This window comes from Poromitra crassiceps (genome assembly GCF_964638095.1).
Source record: "Poromitra crassiceps genome assembly, chromosome: 6".
In the NCBI taxonomy this organism is placed as follows: Eukaryota; Metazoa; Chordata; class Actinopteri; order Beryciformes; family Melamphaidae; genus Poromitra; species Poromitra crassiceps.
The window spans coordinates 30864071-30889703 of NC_139627.1; the positions used below are offsets into that span (position 1 = coordinate 30864071).

The window sequence follows — 25633 nt, forward strand, 5'->3', positions numbered from 1 at the left end:
GTGGGGAAAAAACTGTCATTGAAGCGGGTGGTTTTGGTGGGAATTGAACGGTAGCGTCTCTTTGAGGGCAGGGGCTGGAACAGGGGGTGGGCTGGATGGGAGGGGTCCTTAATGATCTTACCAGCACGGGGGATAGTACGGGAGATATAGATGGAGTCCAGAGTGGGGAGGTCACAACCAATGATTTTTGCTGCCTTTTTAATTACGTGCTGTAGTTTGGATTTGGAGAGTTGGTCAGCTGAACCAGCTGAATTTCAGTGTTTGCTACTTTTTCCACCCTTGAAGATCCATGTCACCGTTGCCTCGCAACAATTTCTATGCCTCCGCCCGGCAACAGCTGTGGCCAGAGGCATACGCCTGTCCAATTCTCATTAACGAGATATAGGAATGCCTTGATGGAATTGCTTCAAATTTGACTCAAACGTTCACTTGAACTCAAGGATGAACTGATTAGATTTTGGTGGTGAAAGGTCTTCAACGTCACTTTGACCACATGGTGGCCATTTTCATGCACATTAACACAATATCTCAGGAATGCCTTGATGGAATTTCTTCAAATTTGCCTCAAACGTCCACTTAGACTCAAGGATGAACTGATCAGATTTTGGTGGTCAAAGGTCACAGTTCAAGGTCACTGTGACCTCGCGAACGCCATTTTCATGATTGTTAACGCGATGTCTCAGGAATGCCTTGACAGAATTGCTACAAATTTGGCTCAAACATCGACTTGGACTCAAGGATGAACTGATCAGATTTTGGTGGTCAAAGGTCAACGTTCAAGTTCACTGTGACCTCATGACCACCATTTTCATGCTCTTTAACATGATATCTCAGGAACGCCTTGAGGGAATTTCTTCAAATATGGCTAAAACATCCACTTGGACTCCAGGGTGAACGGATTAGATTTTGGTGGTCAAAGTTCAAGGTCACTGTGACCTCACAACCGCCCGTTTCATGCCCGTTAATGCCATATGTTAGGAACACCTTTACAGATTTTTTCCAAATTTAGCTAAAACATCAACTTGGACTCAAGGATGAACTGATTAGACTTCGATGGACAAGGGTCAAAGTTCAAGGTCACTGGCTGCATGTCTGTCTGTTCCATCAAGGAAGCGCGGTGGGGCTAGGTTAAAGGGGCCATAGCTAGCGAGGTCGCAGAGAGTCGGGATTTGAGGGGTGGGTAGTGGGTGTGGGTGGTGGGAGGAGGTGTGGTGAGGGAAAGGGGCAGAGCTAGGGAAAATGCCCCATTGCTAGGGATAGGAAGTTCATAGAGAGTCGGGATTCGAGGGGTGTATAGGGGGAGTGGCTAGGAGGTGTGGGTGGTGGGAAGGGGCATGGTGAGGGAAAGGGGCAGAGCTAGGGAAAAGGGGCCATAGCTAGGGAGGGGAAGGTCGTAGAGAGCCAGGTTTCAAGGAGTGGTTAGAGAGAGTGGCTAGGGGGATGTGGGAGGGGGTATGGGGTCAAGGAAGTGTGCCGGGGCTGGGGAAAAGGAGCTGTAGCTAGGGATACAGAGGTCGTAGAGTTGGGATTCGAGGGGTGGATTGGGGGAATGTCTAGGGGTATGTGGGTGGTGTAGGGCAGGGGCCATGATCAGAAAGGGGCAGGACCAGGGAAAATTGGCCCTAGCTATGGATAAGTAGGTCATAGAGAGTCAGGGTTCAAGCTTTGGGTAGAGGGAGTGGATAGGGGGCTCTGGGTGGTGGGAAGCTCTGTGGTGAGGGAAAGGGGCAGGGCTTGGGAAAAGGCATGGGAAAGCCGCTGTAGCTAGGGATAGGAAGGTCATAGAGTCTGGGTTCGAGGGGTGGGTAAGGGGTGGTTGGGGGGATGTGGGTGAATTTGGGGTAGTGGGTCCATTGATTAAGATTATTATTATCTATCCTAACATTATAGATCAATTTATTATTAGATTTTCAATAGATAATTTATTGAGATTGGCTTTGGGATTGGAGAGTGCTGGTCCCCTCCCTTTTGGGCTTTGTTGGCACAGTCAATTAGTGTAGTACCATTCTTACTTATACTCCCACCACCACTTATCTTCACTTTTATGACATCACTGATGACATGACAATGTTTATGACCTTTATAAAACAAGGGTGAGGGACAGAAGGAAGCGGTAATGCAACATAAAGGATGCCAATGCCATAAAACACCACAGAAGAAGAGAAGACCTTTATATAACCTTCAATATGATGTAGTCAACGGGGACATCATTTTAATGTCAGCAGTGACATAATCACTGACATCATCAGTCATGTAAATGATGTCGCAATGTCAACAGTGACATCATCAGTGGGAAGCAGCAGGTAAGGATTTATGACATCACTGATGATGTCATCATAGGATTGTGAATGTTGATTGTGTTCGATCAATGACGATGTCACAATTTGGATTGAAATGATATGCAGATAATAATGTATTAATGGTCATACAGAATGTTCTGAAGTCATTGGTCAGAGCATCATCTCCAGGGGGTGACAGTTAAGTGACGTGCTGTGTTGTGTCTCAGATGTTCCCGGGCCCGTGGGTATCCCCTTCACGGCTGAGAACCTGTCATGTGACTCCTGCAAGCTGAACTGGCGCATCCCTGACGACGACGGCGGCGCCGCCATCTCCAACTATGTGATCGAGAAGCGCGAGGCGGAGCGTAAAGCCTGGACCGCCGTGTCGGTCACCGTCAGCAGGCACGGCGCCGTAGCTCACGGCCTGACCGCTGGGAAGGCGTACTTCTTCAGAGTGGCTGCCGAGAATGCCATCGGCCTGGCCCCCTTCATTAACACCGCTGCTGAGATCACCATCAAGGATCCTATCAGTAAGTCTAACAGCAGGTCCAAATCCCTATCAAGTAAATAATGTGTCTTATCTACTGAGTGCTACTCCCTACTAGTAGAGCGCCAAAGTCACACCCGCTTCCAGGTTAGGCATACGAACCAATGGATTTCATGCGCCATTATTTGTTTCATAGACATTTTGTAATGCGTATACAAATAGTTTTACTTGGTCAAACTAAGCAATTCAGCTATATTTAGAATCACAAGAGACCATAGAACATTTCACTCCGACCCCCCAAAAAATGGGGAAAACAAGATAAATGGATTAAAACTATCTTTGTTCAACGTTTTCATTTTATATTTTTGGTCCGAGTCAAATGTTATATGGACCCTTGGTTTGACCAAATAATACTTTTTTAAAGCATTTAACGAAATGTAGATGGAAAAATGAATGCAGATGAAATCCCTTGGTTCATATGCTGAATGTGGAAGAGGGACACCAACCCCCCCCCCCCCCTCTCCCGACTTTCTCACACTCTATAGTTGAGTTGAGTTGAGTAAACCTTATTATCCCCGAGGGGCAATTTCTTGCACAGCCGGCAATACACGTCAAAAACGTACACACAAACAGATTAAACACAAGAAGAAGGAAAAACAAACGTACATGTTGTTTTATTCCAAATAAAATCATAAAAAGCATTCACTAAATGAGTCCATGTTGTGTTTGCACTCCCCAAGCTGTGCCCGACCGGCCAGATGACCTGGACGTCACAGCCATCACCAAGGATTACATCAGCGTCACCTGGAAGGCGCCCAAGTTTGATGGCGGCTCAGAGGTGACCTCCTACATCCTGGAAGCTCGTATGATCGGCAAAGACAAGTTCACCAGACTCACCAATGAGACGCTTCTGGAGAGGAGGTACACCTTCGACGGCCTGAGGGAAGGAGACACCTACGAGTTCAGGGTCCTGGCCGTCAACGAGATTGGGCCCAGCAAGCCTTCCTTCTCCACCAAGCCCATCACCTGCAAGAATGAATTGGGTGAGGAGTTGTAGCTTGTTTAAAGTCCCCCCTCCAGTGTGTTTTGTAATATTTCATGATATTTCATGTTTCTGAGTCATGTCCTGACCATGTTGATTAGACACACCGTTCGCCACATATTCAATGGAGTGGATGACGTCACACATTTCTGGTCACAGCTATTGTGATTTTGCGCTTGTTTGACAAATAACCTACTTTGTTGTGCTTAAGTTAAAAAAAAGAAGCTGTTGCTAAAATGGAATCATGACGTACGACTCAATGGAACGCTATAGTGATATGTCATGTCAATTCGATGGACGAGCTGGCATGTTAAATAGCTAGATAGCATGTTAGCTACCTTAGCTAAGCCCACTGTTGCTGTAACCACTTTGCCGGGCTAAAACGCCACTGAGTGACCAAAAGTTTTGCCTGTTAACCAGTTGGAATCACGCTCTTTCCAATAAGCCCCATTACAGTAGCTTTGAAATCCGTTTTGCTGAATAAAGCAATAATGCGGCTTGCAGCTAAGCTAACATTATGGATGGAATACTGTTTCCGGCATAACTTCAGCTGTATCGCAGACAAAGAGTATTGAAGGCAAGAGACAAAGCTCTAGTGCTTTTTTGACAACATTGAGTATCACCACTAACTCCAGCTTCTCTTTCCGTCCTCCAGAGCCACCAACCATCGAGGTGGATTTCCGCGATAAGATCATCATCCGCGTGGGCGAGAGCTGCCTGCTTCAGGGCCGCTACACGGGTAAGCCCTCCCCGTCCATCGTGTGGTACCAGGACGACGAGGAGCTGAAGGCAGACCAGCACGTGATGTTCAAGAACACCCTGAGCACCATGCAGCTGGGCCTGATGAAGGGTGAGCGCCGGCACAGCGGGCGCTACATGGTGGTGGTGGAGAACAGCACCGGATCACGGAAGGGAGTCTCCAATGTCACCGTGGTCGGTACGTGCTCGAACCTCAGGCATCACGCGGTCCAGACTACTGTAGGGATGCAATGGTTATAGATTTTGGTGGTACAATTATAGAAATTGATCAAATAAAAAAACGGTATCATTCAACAATGGATAAATGCATTTTCACACATAATAATTATATTATGTGGGATATATTATATCACACACACACTTATATTATTATATATATGTGGAATATATTATATCACACACAGACACGATATTGGTTGCCCACTTACAATAGAGAGCCAAAGTCGACGTTACTTCCTCCTTCAGCATGCGCACCAAGGGATTTCATTATTTTCCCATAGACATTTCGTAAAATGCTTATAAAAACAGTTTTACTTTAGGCTGTATTCACACCTGTCTCGCTTGGAGCAGTTTTTCCGAAACATAGAGCGTTTTCCCCCTTGGTGCAGTTCGTTTGGGGGAGCGTGAACACAGCAATTGCACTTGGATGCGAGACAAAACAAGCGGGCCGAGATCGCCAAGAAAGGGTGGTGTCGGTCCGCTTCCAAACGAACTGGTGCGGTTCGTTTGTGGTGAGAACGTGATCCGACCTCGATCCGACCCAACTGCAGAAACGGTGCGTATTTTTGGATAAACCAGCTGCCGTAGTCAGCTGTGCATAATGGCTTGGGGAACGCAAAGGCGTTGGAAGCACGGTGCGGTGGGCGCTGCAGCACCCCCTGGTGGCAAGAGATGTTAAAAAAAAAAAAAAAAAAAAAAAAATTTTACAGTGCACCTGAACGCAACATGCAAAATACCCGCTGAATAAGTGTCCAAATGTTCATGTAATTCTGGCCAATACTCCACTTCTGTTATAACATTTCAGTCTGGAAGATATAATCTTTATGACTACCTTAAAAGGCTAAATCAATAGCTTAGAAAATGAATAGCACCGGGGGCCCATGGTACTATTAATCCGGCCCTGGATATATCGGAGGAATAGCAGGTAGGCTATCACTGTCCCTGAGTCCTGAGGGTAAATTGAGTAATGCTGCAGAGAAGAGGAGAAGACACTGAATAATGACATCACAACAGTATAATCCTAATGTTAATTTAAAATTTAATATTCCTCTAAATATGGCTAAAAGTCCAAAAAGGGTGGGAGAGAGAATGAGGATTCCAACACAGCAGTGGGAGCAAGTGGTGACATGGAGGTGAGTGAGAAAAGGTGACTGAATAATGACACAACAGTCTAATCTTAATATTCCTCTAATCTGGCGACAAAGTGGCCAAATTTTTTGGCGCCCTGCGGGCGCCAAAAGCCGCCCCCCCCAATGTTGAATCGGTGACAGCACCCCCTACCTAAAGGTACTTCCAACGCCCCTGGGGGAACAAGCATTTTTATCGGTTAAATACAACATCTTCGTCCTTCAGATCCTGTTTTCGCGACTTGTGAAACTAGTGTTTGAATGGATAAACTTTTAGGGATTTTTGCATGATTGCATCAGCAGTTTGAACTCAACCAACTTACCGATCTGGTCTCCCAATATGATAAATGAAAACAAGTCGTGGTCATCAGAGCCAGTGATGAGATTGTGATTGCATGTCTTCCTCGAAATGTCCATAGGCTAATATTAAATTATTTATTAATATTTAATTCCTGACAGGACAGGTGTTCATATGCGTAAGCCTCTGAAGTCTATGTGATAGTAGGACTAATATCAGAAGTTGCGAGGGTCTTGTTTGATCTTCTATCTCCAAATTCCCGTGTGTGTGTGGTGTGTGGTGGTTAAATAAATAAATAAATAAACTCCCTCTCTCTCTCCCTCCCTCTTTCTCCAGTCTCTCTCTCCTCGCGCACCCGTCGTACAATGTCGGGTGGGTGGGGGGGTGGGGGGTGTTAGATAAATAAATAAATAAACAAACAAACTCTCTCTCTGTCTCTCCTCGCGCACCCAATGTACAGTGTAGGCCTACCAAAAACACACACATTCTTATAATCATATAAAATCTCTGGGAATTATTTTTTCCATCCCGGGAGGTTATTAGCCTACAAGCCTACAATTTGGACCGTTTGATTTGTGGCCGTGTGAACACAAAAGAACGAAGGCACAAATGCAACAATTGTATCAATTAAGCCCATGAATCAGAACAAAGCAAACGAGCTACAGGTGTGAATACACCCTTATGATTCAACTATATTAGGGCATGTTCACATTACAGGCAAATCTGATTTGCTGATAAAGTCATTAATCATCATTATCTTGATTGGTTTCCCAAATCTGATTTGGGAGTGTGTCCGCACTGCCACAAATCTGATTCTCAAGTCGGATCTGTGTGTCCAGACCTAAACAGCCTATCTGCATGGGTTGCTATGGGAATGACGTGGGCGTCAGTAAATACGTACATTGGTGACGTGGTTTTCCTGCGCAGAAGCATTTGATGACGAGTTGCGAGTGACGTTCAAATCAGATTTGGTGGATCTGCGCGTCCGCACTGAAGTCACATCAGTTGAAAGCAGATTGGAAACTACCTCCATATGTGGTTTGGGACAAGTGACACAAATCAGACTTGGAGCATCCAGACTCATAAAACCAATCTGCATAAAGTCATTAATAGGTCACTAAAGTTCACAAATCAGATTTGGCCTCCTAGTCTGAACATGGCCTTAGAGTCAGGAAAGACCATAGAACATTTCACTCTGACCAAAACTAAAAAAGAAAACATAGAAAAAAGATTACGTTTTTAATCCGCTTCTTCTTTTTTTGGTCCGAGTGAAATGTTCTCTGGTCTCTGCTGTTTCTAAATATTGCTGATTCGTTTGGTTAACTAAGTAAAACTATTTTTACAAGCATTTTGTGAAATGTCTATGAGAAAATAAATGGCAGATTAAATCTAACCTGGAATTGGGCGTGACTTTGGCTCGATACCTTCGCTGCCCACCAGTGGGCCCCGGCCCACATGTTGGCAATGGCTGTTGGAAAGTTGGAAAGAAAGGTTAATTATTGTTGTCATACATTTGTCATCATTGTAAATGTGAGAATCTCACCTCTGGTTGTCCCCTGCAGACCGGCCCACGCCTCCCGTGGGCCCCGTGGTGTTTGAGGAGGTGCACAGGGAGTACATGGTGATCTCTTGGAAGCCTCCTCTGGACGACGGCGGAGTCGGCGTCTCCAACTACATCATTGAGATGAGAGACGTCAACAGAGACCTGTGGACCATTGTCACCTCCGCCTCCACCAAGACCACCTGCAAGGTGGGTCCAGATAATCTGGAGATCCTCCTCAGACCGAGTGTCATGACGCACCTAGGGGACACCGATGTATGACGGTGCTGACGAGCTGTGTCTCGGACGTTTTTTGCTCCTGTCCATAGACTGTTTAAATATATGGACATAGCTACTATACCGTGACGTCACCCATTGGTTTTTGGACTCGCGTTTTGAAGCCTCAAGGTTGGCATTTTCACAGTCGCCATCTTGGTTATTTGGAGCCAGAAGTGACGTGAATTTGGATGAGAAGAGCCCCAGCGCCGCCTGCTATTGGTCAGTAATTGGCGAGCTGCTCGATCACTGGACAAGCGACTTGTCAATCACGCCCCAAAACATAGTCTGCTTCATCGTCTATTTTTCTCTAAATGGGACCATAATTTACTAAATGAACATCATGCTGTATTGAAATTAGCGATTCACAGCCAGTGGGAAGAGCAACAGCAGCCATGCCCTCCATGGCCTCTGTGAAATTCCCAACCTGCCGACGTGTGACGGTAGTGACAACCTGAGTCTGTTTTTTTTCTCCTGTCACATTTTGACTCACTGTGGGCTCATTTTTCACTCAGTATACGTCCTGCACCTCTATGGAAACAGCACCATCATGGCTAGAAGTAGTTTGGTATTAATTTTATCCATATAAATCAAATCTATAATAATAGTTTGCTTATTAGTCATTTATCACCATGTCAGGTAAGAAAATGGAGGAGACATCTTGAATCAATGTCGCTAAAATATATGTTGGAGAAGAGATTATCCATGGAGAGAGCTTGGTAACATGTCACATATAGGCTATTCACTCCAAAAAAGGGACACACAGACACAAGTGCTATGGTAGTCTTATTAATGCAGTGCAATTTGATTGGTACTCCAAGGCCTATAAAGTAACCCTTCAGCCGGAGGCGGAACTTGCCATCTTCGGCTGCTCTGAATCTTCTCTGCTCCTTCCTACTGCTGTGCAGCAGTCTCTGACGCAGGGGACGACCTCAGGGCTCAGAATTCTCATAAGCAAGCTGGGCTTTATTGTCTCGGGCCCGGGTCAAGCTAGGGCTTAAATCTTAGGCCCGTGCAGGGCTCTATCAGCCATTCAAATTCATTCAAAGCTTCCCAGTTATGATATGGAGCGCCAAATTTAATCTTTTTTTACATGATCTGGTTCATGCAAACGGTTCATTTTTGGTGAAACTTTAAATGAGACATGTAGCATAAAGTGATTTTGATTGTGATTTTGATAGTGAATTTGAAAATCCGACAATAATTTCTATTTTTACAGTTTCTGGCTATGATGAATGGTGTAATTTTGGCAAACAAATATATATACCGGTATATTTTATTTTTTATTTCGCAATTTAAAATTTTTAGAACACAGAAAAACTAAAAAACAAACAAACTCAGATACAGGAAAAGAAAAGAAAGAAAAAACATACATACACAACACAGTGCCACCAGTTACATACAGCTTGTAAATATATATCAATTGTGCTTGTAAATATATGTATACATATACATGAGTGGGATCCCACACAAGGGAGAGAGACCGGCCGGGCGAATCACCCGTCACCCCTAACCTCGTCAAGCTAGGCCAGAAACAGGTCCAAAATAGTTTGAAATCTCCCAAGTGAGTTGGTCCTCAAGAACCTGAGTCTCTCCATTCGTATAACAGAGATCATGTCCGCCAACCACAACTGAAAGGAGGGTGGAGTGGGGGACTTCCATTTCTGCAGAATGAGTTTCTTGGCAACAATTGCATTTTGGCAACTTTTTAAAGAAAACATGTCTTTCACACCTGCCGGCAGGTTTTGGGATGAGTACAAATTAATGGAAAATATATAATAATGTTTGTGTTTCCGTTTCTCCCCTCTCAGATCCCCAAGCTTGTGGAGGGCAGGGAGTACGTTATGAGGGTCACGGCTGAGAACATGTACGGCATCAGCGACCCTCTGGACTCAGAGGAGATGAGAGCCAAGGATCTCTTCAGTACGTTATCACTGCAGCTCGTGAACAATTCTCTCTTTAATTTTACTTAAAACACTTTAAGCAGGACTAAACCCCAAAACACTTTTTTTCAGCTTTTGGTGTGATGTGTGAAGGATTCTGGTCAAAATCTCCACATTTGAGACCAAACTATTACATATTGTACAAAATGCATAATTTTCAGCAGGAAAAGTGCCCTCTATGGGTTGAAACCTTCTTTTTTTTGCGGCCCTCTAAAATGTCCTATTTGGTTGCATCCTACATCACGGCCAACTCCCCCCGCCTTTCCCACTCGTGAAAAAAAATGATTTCATGTGATAATTTACTGTAGAGCCAGAGCCATAATAGGAGAGTTGCAACATCTCCATTCACTCCAATAGACCCGTTTTTAGCACGAGCCCTTTAACTCATTGAGTGCCAATGACGACTATCGTCGTCAATTCAAATAGTAACGTAGAGTGCCAATGACGACTAAAGTCGTCAATTGCGTTTTTTGACGGTGGGACGTGGATCAAAGCCAGATGCATCTCCTGTAAAAATATGGGCAATGTCGAATGTGTATAAGCTATTTTACGGACCCATTAGGTGGCGACAGTGCTCTCCAGATTAGAGAAAGGTGAGGAAAAAACAGAGAAGGCATGGGGAAACGGAAACCGCATCGGTATGCATCAATATGCATGAAGCATAACGTTAGCTGTGCCTGTGAACAGCAGCCAATCTGCTGCCACAATTGAGCCCCTCCGTCTCCGCCGCGATAGCCCCTCCACATGATTAGTTGCCGACACCAGCGTCTTTCTGAAAAGTTACATTATTCTCAGCTGGAAGCACTGGGAGCCGGCAACAAAAACGGCGGAACGCTGTGAAAAAGCTGGGACTCGCCTGACACACGGGCAGAGCCACCAGAGACACTCCCACGGAGGAGGAGTTTGCAGTTGAGGGGGGTGGGGGTGCTGTTTTATTGAAATAAATTACTGTTCAGATGTTTCAGGTCAGAAAATATTAGCTTCAGAGTCAGTGATTTGCTTGAAATGCTTAATTTCACAAAAGGCTCATTATCTCAGCTTCTAGATGGAAACGTCTGTTTTTGGTGAAATCAACCTATCTTCTCCGGCTGATAACTAAAGAACGGAAAATGATATCGATAAACTTTTTTTTGCTGATGATACAATAGAGTCTCATCGTTCTTTGGGCGTGTTCGGTGTTTACATAGTAATATCACACAATATTCTGTGGGCCTCGAGAAATCACTGAAAACGCTCTGAAAGGGCTGGCACTGGGAGCATCCGTTTTCCAAAAGTGGCTGGCACCCAATGAGTTAACAGCATACGGCATTGTGGGTAATGGGCTACTGTGGCTAATGCTAGCGGCGAACGTTAGTTATGTTACATGGCAGTAAAACGCCATTGAATGACCCAATTGATATAACTTTTAACCATTTTGAGTAACACTGTTTCCATACGGACCACCAGCGTTGGTTAGTTGTTTATAATGTGGCTATATTTATAACATACTTTATAACGTGATACACTCTGATAACGTTTTCCCTCTATGCGGGGAAAAGTGTCATGGCGCCGTTTCCGATCTGAAATTCGAGATACTTTCTCGTGCACATGCGATACTTTCGCGTGCGCACGCAATACTTTCTGGTGCGCACGTGATACTTAAGCGTGTGTGTACCCAATACTTTCTCGTGCTCATGAGAAAGTGCAAGATTTTTTAGTACACCAGAAAGTGTGTGCACCAGAAACGATCTTGTGCTCACGAGAAAGCTAAAGATTAAAACAAAAATTGCTCATGTCACTTTAGGGCTCAGTAGCTTTGCACCAAAGTAAGTGTGCTTTTTTAATTAAATACGGGAATAGATATATTATTGCACTAGAATAAATATATCGATTTCAGAAAGAAGAAAAGCAAGGCTACCCCGATCCTCATTAAGGGCACTCAGGGTGAAATTGTTCAGTACTATAAGTACCTGGGTGTCCATCTGGACAAGAATTTAAATTGGAAGGGCAACACAAATGCTGTCATCAAAAAGGCCCAATCCAGGCTGTTCTTCCTCAGGAAGTTGTAGGTTTAGTGGCCGTTTTTTAATGCCAAGATGCTCCACAGAGCGTTTCAGGAGATCTTTCATTCCATCAGCTGTTAATCTCCTCACTGACAGGTGATTTTATTCTTGTACTGATTCTAAGTTTTTATGACTCTATTCTGTACTTGACTATAGGTAGGTTTTTTGGGTTCTTCTTAGTCTACTTTTCCTGGTTTATCTTTAACTCTAACTTTTATATTGAGTATTTTATCCCCTTCTTGCCGGCTCCAGTGCAATGTATTTATTTCTCTTGACAAATGTACCCTATTCTTATCATGTGATTATTGTATATTCCTTTGTGGAATTTGTTTTTATGTTGTGCAAGTGACCAACACGATTTCCCCTTTGGGGATCAATAAAGTGAATCAATCAATCAATCAATCAATCAATCAATACAGTCAAATGGCCAGCAGTAAAATAAATGTCTACAGTACTTTAAAGACCTAAGCGTTGGTGTTCTAACTGCGCGTTCTGCTGTGCCTCCTGCAGGAGTGCCTGAGGCACCTGAGATACCCACGGTCAGAGAGGTGTACGGCACCAACGCCCTGGTGCTGTGGACCCGGCCCCGTGACGGAGGCAAGCCCATCATCAACTACGTCCTGGAGAAGAAGGAGCCCAATGCCAAGAGGTGGTCACGTGCCACCAGAGACCCGCTGTACCCCCAAACCCAGTTCAGAGTGCAGGACCTGGTGGAGGGGTGCGAGTACGAGTTCAGGGTGATGGCCGAGAATGAGCTGGGCACAGGAGACCCCAGCCCTCCCTCCAAACCCATCCTGGCTAAAGATCCCATCGGTCAGTGTGCCACACCTCAGACAAACTCGTACAACTTCCTCATGGAAACTATCTTTATTATCCATAGACATGGTCGCGGAGTAACATAATGCATGTATTTAAAATACAGTATTTAAAATACAAAATATGTGTAACTGTATTCCATTACAGTTGCATTTTAAATAGGTGGTATTCTGAATACAGTTACTGTCCTTAAAGATAGATTACTTTAAGGGATTACTTTGTTTTATTTTATTTGCTCTCAAATTAATATGCCTGGCTGTCACACACAACTAGAGTTCTCAATGTCAGCCCGAACCCGATGGGTACCGTCGGGTCCCGCTCAGCCTGACGGGTTTGGGTCGGCACGGGCTGAGATGTTATCTTAATTGGCAGGGTTGGGCAGAGCTTGGGCTGGGAAAAAATATATAGGCCTACAGTATATATTTAGGACTATAATACACTATTTAGCTACACACAGAGACTGCACAGTGGTGCTCATGTTTGAGTCAAATAAGAATTATCTTCTTAACATGTTAAATGTAGTTATTAATTTAATAATTTGTATTATTATCTCTCGTTTGCTGAGCTGTTATGCTGCACCGCAGCCTATGGCAGGATGCTTACCGGTAATTGCTTGTGGCAGGGGTGGGTTTTAATGAGGTGACATGATTTCACTGATAAGAAAGAAAGTGAAAGTTACTGTGAGTGAAGAAGACCACCTGACAAAATGGATGCTAAGACGATAAAGAAAAAGTTAGACAAAGGGGAATACACCCTGGATCATCGGGAGGGGCGGAGTATAAGTCAGAAGTCTGGAAAACTCTTGATGCTGTGGTGGACGAAGACGGCAAGGCAGTAGTCATATGTCAAATGCAAAAAATGTAAGGTGCTCTTCAAACACGACTCGAAGAATACCGGCAACTCTCTTCCCTCAGCCGCCATACCTGCTGCACTGCCACCCCTTCTTCAGGCCAAAAATCAATGTCTGGTTTTGTCATGAGTACAGCTGAAGTCCCTCTTGCCATCAAGCAGACAGTGACGGAAGGGAAGCATGTGTCTTTATGTGCGCCAAGGGGAAAATGACGAATGCTGGCAGAAGAAAAATAGATACTCACAATTCTCTCATGAATTATCAGACTAAATTGGTCGGATTCAATATATATAAATTAATAGAAGCAAAAAAAAGCTAATAAAGAAAATGTGTGCTGGTGGAACAAAATTCCAGTTGAAAGAGAGCGGCATCACTCAGTGCGACTCTCAGTACGCTGATTATTTACGCATCGCATGCAGCAGTGCAGCAGTGGAGATGCAGGAGAGAGAGCCCAAAAAGGAATAAGCATACCGTCCATAACAACATAGCAACCTTTTGAGATTACCTACTTTGTGTCCAACTGCAATTTTAATTCACTCCATTAGGCCATATTTACAGTATATATAATAGAAACTGATCTATTGTTGTCATGATTCCCGCTCCCACCCGCTCCCATTAATTTTTTCATCTGGGTTTATCGTCAGGGTTTTGTGGGGACTTGAAGCAGCTCAAATGCCTCTTGTTAAATATGTATTTCCTGGTCTTCTCCTCACAGTGCCTCCCAGCCCTCCAGTGACCCCCGAGGCCTACGACAAGACCAAGGACTCTGTCAGTGTGAAGTGGCAGATGCCGCGCCATGATGGCAAGGGCAAGATCTTCGGCTACCTAGTGCAGTACCAAAAGCCCGGTGCGGTGGAGTGGACCCAGGCCAACGAGTCTCCAGAACAATGCCCCAACCTGCACTACGTGGTGACTGGTCTGGCTGACGGAGAGGAGTACACCTTCCGGATCTACACTGTCAACGCCGCTGGCAAATCTGAGCCTGCCTACGTTAAACAGAACATCAAAGTCCACGACAGACTGGGTAATCTTGGATTTCTTATTCTTTCTTACTCATATCTATCTATCTATCTATCTATCTATCTATCTACCTATTATATCTATAAAAGAGAGTAATTGGACTCTGTTTCATGGACTCGGTTTCAATTTTTGTCCCACTGATGATGTCACAATGTCTATGACATCATCAGTGATGTAATGTAACGATTAATCTTTACAGCTCTAAATGGAAATGAGAATAGTTGTAAGGGTATTTATCAGTCAAATCAACATTTTTCTTTTTTACATGTGCTGAATTATTTTTCAAAAATAATTCAAAACATATTCTCCCCTTCTCTGTCTACAGAGGCACCGGAGCTGCTTCTGGATGCCAACATGTCCCGTGATCACCTGGCCATGCTGGGCACTGACATCACCCTCAGCGCCATCATCAAAGGTGATGTAAATTAATTGAAGTAAAAGTTCTTGAGTCAGAGGTTTGGCTTACTTGAATATATTTAATATGATTTAAGGTCAGTTCTTCAAAGAGGAAGAGATTGATACAGTCTTTTATGTGGTGCAATGGCGCCCAGAGAGCTGACATCAGCAGTGGAGCGGCCAGGCCAAACGAGCAGCAGCTCAGACAATCTACTCTAGCCATTAGCCAGAACTAACTAGCACACAAGGAATCTAGATAATCTATAGCCTATTCTGCCCTGTCCTACTCTACTCGAATCTAATCTTAGGCCCTGTTTACACGGCGACGCTCCCTGCATAAAACGGCAAACTTTTTTAGCGTTAGTGCCTTCCTTTTACACGGTGACAGCGTTATTTGGGGTGAAAATGCAAAAAAATGAAAACAGGTCCCAGAGTGGAATTCTTGAAAACGCTGCCCCTTATTGTTGCCGTGTAAAGTGGAGAAATGCAATTTGGGTGATGACACAGCCCCCCTTCGCCATGGAAGACAATGGTAGGCAATAGGAGCATTGAACTAGCCCAATACTATACAGCCTTATGGCACAGGCACAATGAGTCGCATTGACATTCAACAAACGTGATAACGATTTGCTAAAAACACATAATCTGTGTTAAGTGCCCCTACTAACGTTGCACATAGCCTATTAATCACTGTCTCCCGCATTGAATAATTGAAGACAACTCACTGTCTGCGATGCATTTCCTCAGGTGAAGTCCCAATTGTGCTCAGGTCTTTTTTATGTTGCTTTACTGGGTTTTTATTCGGTAATCCAATCTGGAGCAGTTTGTTAGGCTACCATTGTGACTTCTGTGTCACTCTATCGCATGGAAAATTAATTTAAACTTTAATCACAAAGCTAAATCAAGCCTGTTAAAAACAGACAGAATAGGGGAAGCTAGGCGTTTTTACCTTCAAAATAAAAGCTGTATTTTATAACTGGGTAAATAAAAATCATGGTCGTCGACTCACTACTGTTAAAATTGACTTTAGTTGTCTGTGTCCTATCCACCTTATTTTTGGCGGCCATTTTGCCTTACGTTAACGATGGGTTCTATTTCCGGTGTAACCAATTTAGATAACGCCCCAGCCCCCGACAAAAAAAACGTCTGAGGATTTTACCCTTTTACAGCAGAGCCATTCTGCTCTACAGCCGTGTCGTTCGGGTGCTGGGATAACGTAATGCATTGTGGGTAGTCGGCTACTAACTGTGGTGGCTAATGTTAGCGGCTAGCTAGCTATGTTACATGGCAGTAAAACGCCACCAAATTGATTTAACTTTTAACCATTTCGAGTAACACACATTTCGAGTTTCCATACGGACCTCCAGCGTTGGTTAGTTGTTTATAACGTGACTATATTTATAACTTTTATAACGGACTCCAGCTTCCGGTTTATAATTCGGGTCTGCAGCCAGAGTATAACAAAGGAAATGCGGCAACAATGAGTCACGTTAAACCGGACCTTGTACCCACGATTCTTTTTTTACAGTGGGGCATTCAAAAATAAGGTGGTATTCTGTGTGTTTCGGATCACACACAAAAAAACGTTGCAACATGCATCAATAAGACTATTAGTTTATTTAATTACCATTATTGTGAAGATTTTAACCAGCAGTTTCAATGTTATTCTGGCTGACTTATTCAGTCTGCATGCAAATCGTTATCACAACAGCTGTGTATAAATGCGAAATAAAAGGTGAGCATGCAACGCTAGTTTGCCGTTATATGCAGAGACGGTTGTCGTCTAAACATGGCCTTAGCCTGAACACTGTAACAATCAAGAGTTCCAGCTCAGAGGTATCCAAAGTGGGAGGTGGGCCTCCCCAGGGGGGCTCAACAGTAGAGCAGACAAGAAGTAGCGGGTATTGGGCCAGGGTGTCGACGGATGGCCGGGGCGATGACAACGACTGGCAGGGCTGGCAGCAGCAACGAGATACAGCAGCCGTGGTAGAGGTCCACAACAGTCAGGGCCATCAGAGTTGATGCGAGTCAGGCCAACGAAGGACACCTGAGGAGGAGAAAGAGAAATCAGGAAAGGTCATGATAGATTAGGATTCCTGAAGTTGGACATGTGCGGTCAAATGTGTACAGAGTTTAAAATTGTGTGAATGTTAAGGAGAGATGTGTTTATGAAAGTATATGTGCATGCATTTAAGTAAGGATTAAGAGACTGATGGTTACATTTTTCACACAAAGGCGTGCCGACGCCCACCATCAGCTGGAAGAAGAACGACGCAGATGCCCCTGCCCATGCCACCATCGCCGTCACCGCCTCCGGCTCCAAGCTCTTCATCCCCAAGTGTGTCCGCCCTGACTCAGGCAACTACACCCTCACCGCAGAGAACGCTGCCGGGACCAAATCAGCCACTGTCGCTGTGCTCGTACTGAGTGAGTCAAACCTCCGCCAAGACCATAATGTTATCTCTTTATTATTCAATAGGTTGGATTTTTCTATATTTGAATTTGGAAGAAAATTGACTTTGGAATTAAACCCAGTCTCAGCTGGGAAATATGGACCAAAAATCATATCTATGTATTTTTAGGCTGAATGGCGATAAACAATATATATCTCAGTATTTTCTACAAAGTTGGCTAAAAGTACAGTTGTAAGTCAAAGCCACATGTGATACCACCACATGATCTTCTTTGTTCTAACCCTCCTGAACATATGTTTTCACCAGACAAGCCCTCACCTCCCAGAGACCTGGTGATCTCTGAGATCACCAGCGAGTCGGCCTACCTCACCTGGAAGGCTCCTGAGGACAATGGCGGCGCTGTCATCTCCCACTACGTGGTGGAGAAGAAGGACGTGGCTGCGGAGAAGTGGGTGCCCGTCTCTGCATCCAATAAGAAGCTGAGTCTCATGGCCATGTACCTGATGGAAGGCATCCAGTACATGTTCAGAGTGGCTGCAGAAAACCAGTTTGGGAAGAGCGACTACCTGTCGACCAAGACCCCCATCAAAGCTGTCGATCCTCTCTGTGAGTACACATGAACATTTGAAAGTTGTAAAAATGTGAAGTATTTGTCTAACTTAGTGGACTTTGAATAATAATAATCATTTTGTCTGTATCACATTTACTTAAAATTAAGTACAGATGGGAATCTGGGTAGTGTAGAGGTAAAAGCACTCTCCAACCTGGATTTGGTCTGTATCACATTTACTTAAAATTAAGTACAGATATTTTAACCCAACTAAATTACCTTCTCTTATCAGATCCTCCTGGCCCACCCAAGAACCTGCACCACACTGATGCTGAAAAGACAGAAGTGTGGTTGGAGTGGGAGTGGCCTGACCGCACTGGGGGCAGCGAGGTCACCGGTTTCATCGTGGAGCACCAGGAAGAGGGCCAGACGGACTGGGTTACCTTCAAGACCGTCACCGACAACCACTCGCATGTCACCGGCCTGGAGGACGGCAAGACCTACCGCTTCAGGGTCAAGGCTCGGAACGCCATTGGCGTGAGCAGTCCCGACACCAGTGTTCCTGTCACCTGCCAGGAGAAGACATGTAAGATGCCCGATTCCTATTGACCTTATTTGCATGGTGGCCATTTTGAATACTCCGTGTGGGAAACTCTACCAGCACAGCTCTGTCCTACTGTTGTGTACCAAGATGCTTCATATAAACATTGATCATTTCACAAGATTCTCTACCGAAAAACATGAAATAATGGTCCTCACAAATCTGTGTATCCCTCTAGATTCTAAAGGGATACATTTTAACATATTTAGTCCTGTAGCTACAAGAGTTTAGCCTAGGTAGCTAGCTAGTAGCTTGCTAACTAGGTAGTAAGCTAACTAACGTCCTAAATTCAAAATGTCCTCATGGTTGTTTTCGAGACTGCTGGCTAATTTGGTAACTGTTAGGTTTATCTGTATTTTGTCCTCACGTATGTGTTTAAGTAATGCTACTTTAAGTCAATCTTCTTGGTAGCTTCCGACCCCAAGTGTTCAAAATGGCCTCCGCATGAATAAGGTGCATGGGGTGGTTTTCCATAGTTACATTCTTGATTTTCTGATCAATGCTATAATACCTTGCAATATTTGAAATAGTTGAAATATTAAAGCCCCAATCAGTAAGATTTTTGACATTTTTTACAGTAATAAAAGAGCTTTTTAGTCACAGGACATGGTAGATTGACTTGTAATAGGGAGACCCTCGTCTTTATTTATCCCACACCGCCCTCCATTGGCCAGCACTGGGACTAAGCAAGTTGTCTGCCTCGTCCCGTAGCAAGAAAAAAGAAAAAAAAACAGGACGCGCGCATGCGCTGTACAGCGGAAGCGCTGTCTGAATGAATACAAGGAAGTAACTCGATTCGGATTTGCTACGAAAATGATGTTTCACGGGACTATGCATTATTATTTCATCACGTGGTGAGTACCCGATGTCACAACATGTACATAGAGCTTTCTGGCGCTGTGTTTTGTTGACTTTGAACGGCGATATCGTTATCGATACTAATGCACGCAGAGGGCGCAGTGGAAAACTTACTGAATGGGGCTTTAAGTATAGTATAATTCAAAATATGTGACACTGTCTAGATTCACAAGCCTCAAATGTTCTAATATTGTTGCCCTCCCATTATATCCTCTTTCTAGTGGCACCAACTATTGAAGTTGATGTGAAGCTTATTGAGGGTCTTGTTCTCAAAGCCGGCAGCACTATTGTTCTGCCAGCCAAGATGAAAGGAATCCCCGCTCCTACCGCCAAGTGGATGAGCGACGGCCAAGAGATTGCATCCGAGGGCCACTTTAAAATTGAGTCTGATGAATCCTCCACCACTCTCAGTATCCCCGAGTGTGTGAGAGGCGACACCGGAGAGTACATTCTCACTGTGTCCAACCCAGCAGGCAGCAAGACCGTTGCCCTGCATGTCACCGTGCTAGACGTTCCCGGTCCACCCATCGGACCCGTCAATCTCTTGGAGGTCACCCCTGACCACATGATGGTCCAGTGGAGGCCGCCCAAGGATGATGGCGGCGCACCCGTCGCAAACTACGTGGTGGAGAAGAAGGATGTGAAGAAACCGTGGGAGCCCTGGTCAGTTGTCAGCTCAGGCGGCACCAGCACCAAGGCCAAGGTGTCCCGGCTGGAGAAGGGTCGCGAGTACATCGTCCGTGTCCGTGCTGAGAACAGGATTGGCATCGGAGCTCCGCTTGAGAGTCCTCCCACTATTGCCAAGCACATGTTCAATCCTCCCGGTCCACCGGGCCCACCTGAGTCCTCTGACATCACAGAAAATGCCGTGACACTGGAATGGGCTCTACCTGACTATGACGGAGGTAGCCCCATCAGCGGCTATGTGATTGAGCGCAGAGAGATGACAGGAAAGTGGATCCGAGTCAACAAGACTCCCGTGCTGGACCTCAGATACAGAGTCTCAGGCCTGTTTGAGGGCAACAGCTATGAATTCAGGGTATTTGCTGAAAATGTTGCTGGCATCAGCGAGCCTTCTCCCATCTCTGACCCCGTCAAGGCCACCCGTGCCCTCACCAAACCCGGACCTCCCGGCAGTCCAAAGCTCAAGGACTGGAGCAAAGCCTATGCTGACATCTGCTGGACTAAGTCGGCCAGAGATGGAGGCAGCCCCATCCTGGGGTACGTGGTTGAGGCTCAGAAGTCTGGTAGTGCACAATGGAATAAAATCAACGAGAAACTCGTCAAGATGTGTGCCTTCAGGGTGCCAGGTCTCATTGAAGGAATGGAGTACAGATTCCGCATTAGAGCCACCAACGCAATCGGAGAGAGTGAACCCAGGGAACTGTCACAGACTGTCTTGGCCAAGGACATCTTGGTGCCCCCAGAGGTTGTCGTCGACATGTCGTGCCGCGACTCTCTGACAGTCAGGGCGGGCCAGATCATCAGCTTGATCACTAGGGTGAAGGGTAGACCTGACCCGGAGATCACATGGACCAAAGATGCCAGAGCCTTGGGCAGGGACAAGCGCACTGAGATGAACAACAACTACCCTCTGTGTGAGCTGGTCATCGCTGAGGCAGTCAGGTCAGACTATGGTAAATATTCCATCATCGCCAAGAACAGCAGCGGACAGGCACAGGCCACCATTATTCTGAATGTGCTCGACACACCAGGGCCTTGCCAGAACCTGAAGGTGGCCTACCCAACCAGAAGCTCCTGCATGGTGTCCTGGGAGAACCCTGAGGACAATGGAGGTACTGAGATCACTCAGTACATGATTGAGTGCCGTCAGCCTAGCCAGAGAGGGTGGACTGTGGTCTCCAGTGACTGCACCAAGCGCCAGATAAAGGCCCCCCTCACTGAAGGCTGTGAATACTTCTTCCGTGTGAGTGCAGAGAATAAGATTGGTGCCGGTCCACCCATTGAGTCCAAAACAGCCGTGCTGGCTGTTGATCCCATTGAGAAGCCTGGGGAACCAATTGACTTCCAGATCGCTGAGATTGGCAAGACCTTCTGCTTCCTCAAGTGGAAGAAGCCGTTGGATGATGGCGGTAGCCGTAACATTGGTTACCACATTGAAAAGAAGCCGAAGGATGCCGAGGAGTGGGAAAGGCTGCACAAGGGTGCCATCAAGGAGACTTACTTCATGGCTGACAGGTGTATCGAAAACACAATCTACCAGTTCAGGGTTCAGACTAAGAATGAAGGAGGTGAGAGCGACTGGGTGACCACCGCTGAGGTCTTGGTGAAGGAACAGCTGGTGGAGCCTACGATTAAGATCAACCTGGACGGAACCCTCGTGGTCAAGGCCGGAGACTCCATTCCCATTGAGGCGACAGTCAAGGGCAAGCCCCAGCCTGAAGTCAAATGGACACGGGATGACAGCACAGAGGAGATCAAGAAGAGTCCCAGGCTTCAGATTGAAGCTGGTGCCGACTTCTCCAAGCTGCTGCTTACAGCCTCCAGGCGTACCGACAGTGGCCAATATGTTATTACTGCTACTAACAACGCAGGAACCTGCTCTGCTCATGCTAAGGTCAATGTCCTGGACAGACCTGGTCCTATCAGGGATCTCAAGGTGTCCGGCATCACCACTGATAGGTGCCACCTGGCCTGGGAAGTCCCTGAGGATGATGGTGGCTGTGACATCTACAACTACATCATTGAGAAATGTGAGACAAAGAGGGGAGTCTGGTCTGTCCACTCCAACGCTGTCATTACCAACAAAGCTAACGTCACCCGTCTTATAGAGGGCAACGAGTATATCTTCAGAGTCCGCGCTGAAAATAAGATGGGCCCTGGCCCTGCGGTGCAGAGTGAGGCTATTCTTGCCGGCACCCAGTTCAGTGCGCCCGGGGCTCCCGAAACTCCAGAGGTCACCAAGATTGCCAAGGAAGAGATGACTGTGCAGTGGTCAGAGCCTGAGAAAGACGGCGGTAAGCCAATCACAGGTTACCTCCTCGAGAAGAAGGAAGAGCATGCCGTGAGATGGTCTCCCGTCAACAAGGATCCAATTCCTGCAACTCGCCTGACTGTTACTGGACTCCTGCCACTGCATGACTACCAGTATAGAGTCAAGGCTGTCAATGAAATTGGGGTTGGCAACGCAAGCAAGCCCTCACGTGCCATCATTGCCAAGGATGTAGTTGGTATGTAACCAAAACCAATCCTTATATTTGCATTCCGTTTCATAGTGTGTAGTGTTTTTCAAAACTGAAAAAATATATAAAATGTAAGTCTGATAGCAGTTGTATTTCATGGTAGTATTACTACCCTGTAAAGCCTTAACCATCAAATGACCTTATGTACCTGTTGTGTCTAATTTGATACACAGCTTTTCAACAGGATTTTACTATAAAATAAGTTACAAAGTATAAAAGTAATTATACGTTGCATCACTCCAGGATATTCCTATTGAATTATAAGTGTATACATTAGACCACACTGATGATGTACTGTAGAGGTCTCGCAAACTCGTATGAAATATGCACAGTATCAAATATGAAATCCCTGTTTCCCTGTTCACACACTACTATATCTTCTTACAGAGCCTCCTGCACCTCCTACCAACATGAAGGTTGTGGACAGCACTAAGTCCACCATCACCCTGGGCTGGACCAAGCCCGTGTCTGATGGAGGAGTTCCGCTCATCGGCTACGTGGTGGAGATGAGAGTTAAGGGAAGCGCCAAGAAAGGAGACGAGGGCTGGAAGAGGTGCAACGTAGCGGCACAGCTGGTGGTGTGTGAGTTCACTGTCTCCAGCCTGGATGAGGAGCTGGAGTATGAGTTCAGAGTGTCCGCCCAGAACCAGGTGGGCATGAGCCTGCCCTGCGACCTGGAGGGAGCCGTGAAGCCCAAAGAGATCCTAGGTGAGGACTCCAACACAGTAGAGTTGTATTACATTCGTAACAGCAAAAACATTCCTACAAGGTTAAATGGAATGGAATTTAACAGTTTTGTCTTTGTCTGTAGATGTTGTTTTAACAGCTTATTAGTTGAGATTCAACAAACAGAGTCTGTTTGCTTCCGGTTCCACACACATAATAATTTAAACAGTGACATCTTTGGCATGTTGTTTTGGTTTGACATATCAGCTGTTATTTCTGTGATAACACAGAAATACGTTGGTCATGAAGATATGATCCCTGCTTACAGTATAACATCACCCCGATTCCTTTTCTGTCCCGCCCGACAGAGGCGCCAGAGATCGACCTGGATGCCAACCTGAAGCAGGGCCTGATGGTGAGAGCCGGCTGTCCTATCCGCCTGTGTGCCACCATCAGAGGCAGACCCCCTCCCAAAATCACCTGGAGGAGGATGGGCATTGACAATGTGGTGAGGAAGGGCCACGTGGACATCATCGACACCATGACCTTCCTGGTCATCCCCGACAGCACGCGCAACGACTCAGGCAAATACTGCCTGACCGTGACGAGCCCCGCCGGAGAGAAGGCCGTGTTCGTTAACGTCAAGGTTCTGGGTATGTTCTGTTCTGCTGCCTGGCTGTCATCTTACAACTAATGTCATAAATATCAGGGTTCGTACACAGGTCTGGAAAGTAGGGCTGTGCAATTAATCACATTTTAATCTCAATTACAATTTTGGCTTCCCACAATTATGAAAACAAAATAATTGAGATAGAACAATTCCTTTTAGCTGCAGCCAGCATAGCTGGGCAGCAGCTCTATAAGTAACTCGGTTGGTTGGTTGGTTGGTTGGTTGGTTGGTTGGTTGGTTGGTTGGTTGGTTGGTTGGTCGGTTGGTCGGTCAGTCTTTCGGTCGGTCGGTCAGTCTACAAAAAAATGTTGGTCCTCACCTGAAGCCGATGCATTGTTCTGGCAGTGGCACGGGATGTTATAAGTGACATGTGTGTCAAATAATCAATGTCTGTCACAAATCACTTATGCACAGAGCCATTGTGACTCATGACAATTCTAACTAGCCACAGCTATTGCGGATTCGTGCTTGTTCATATATTATTTATTTTAATTATTTTAATTGTATCTTTTTTACGTTTATTTTAATTTATGTCTTTGTTTTTTAGTTCAATTATATTTAAAGTTAAAAGAAATCAAGTTTTAAAAATAAGTTTTTTTTCAAGTTAACAAATGCATGATGTTGCCAAAGCCAATGAGTAATCAAATAATCGTGATCTCAGTGATCAGTCAAAATAATCGTTATTGCACTAGCGCCTCCTCTGGTTGGTCGGGTCGCCTGGTCGGGGTGGAAGGGAACTAGTGGGAATAGCGTGATCCTCCCACGTGCTACGTTCTACCAGTAAAGTGCCCCCTGTCAGGTGAAAAGAAGCAGCTGGTTACTGCACATGCATCAGAGGAAGCATGGTGCTAGTCTGGGGTCTAGCGACTGGGGCAGCCAATAGGGCAGCATGGGGATAAATTGGCCAAGTATAATTGGGGCGAAAATGGGGAAGGGGGGGGGGGGTCGTTATTATGTTTGTTGCTATAATTGAGCAGCCCTACTGGAAAGTCTGGAAAGGTATTAAAAATGAATTGGATCATTTATGAATAATTTGGTATTTTAACACGTTCACTGCCAATGACGTATTAATCCGTCAAAAAAAATCCAACGGTTGACTGCCAATGACGTATTAATACGTCAAAAAAATGTTGTTGTTTTTTTTGACCGTGGGATGTGCATCTAACCCTTTTACATCTCTTATATAAGTATTGGACGTGTACAACGTGTACAACCCATTCCACCGACCCACTAAGTGGCGACAGTGCTTTCCTGACTAGAGGAAGGCAAGCAAAAAGCAGTGTGACAAAGCCATTCTCATGAAAATGGATTGGCGAAAACGCTTTCGTTTTCGCGCTGATTGCTGGCGGTGCGGGGTTGCAAATTTGCATAATAGATTACGGGTGGAACACACTTTGAAACACGCAGCATAAATATGACCAGAATCGCAAAAGCTTCATCAAAGCTCTCAACCAAAACTCCAAGAAGCGAGCGAGTCCATCCAGACTTCCTCAAAGAGCGGCCGCGCAGACAGGCACAGCAGCAGCAAAGCAGTGAGACTGGTGACAAGCTTGTGACACGGCCGCTGCAGCCAAGAA

General features: G+C 45.4%; 1 protein-coding gene across 1 annotated transcript in view; it reads left to right on the forward strand.

Moving 5' to 3' along the window:
- The window catches only part of ttn.1 (titin, tandem duplicate 1), a 252137-nt gene that overhangs the window by 115051 nt on the left and 111453 nt on the right, over nt 1–25633 (forward strand). Inside the window, exons 77-90 of the mRNA XM_083637998.1 lie at nt 2507–2809; nt 3507–3809; nt 4464–4745; nt 7774–7961; nt 9839–9950; nt 12523–12825; nt 14394–14702; nt 15024–15113; nt 17330–17521; nt 17815–18114; nt 18351–18644; nt 19739–22708; nt 23108–23428; nt 23755–24039. Of these exons, the coding sequence (XP_083494124.1) occupies nt 2507–2809; nt 3507–3809; nt 4464–4745; nt 7774–7961; nt 9839–9950; nt 12523–12825; nt 14394–14702; nt 15024–15113; nt 17330–17521; nt 17815–18114; nt 18351–18644; nt 19739–22708; nt 23108–23428; nt 23755–24039 (6252 nt within the window). The remainder of the gene's footprint in view (nt 1–2506; nt 2810–3506; nt 3810–4463; nt 4746–7773; nt 7962–9838; nt 9951–12522; nt 12826–14393; nt 14703–15023; nt 15114–17329; nt 17522–17814; nt 18115–18350; nt 18645–19738; nt 22709–23107; nt 23429–23754; nt 24040–25633) is intronic.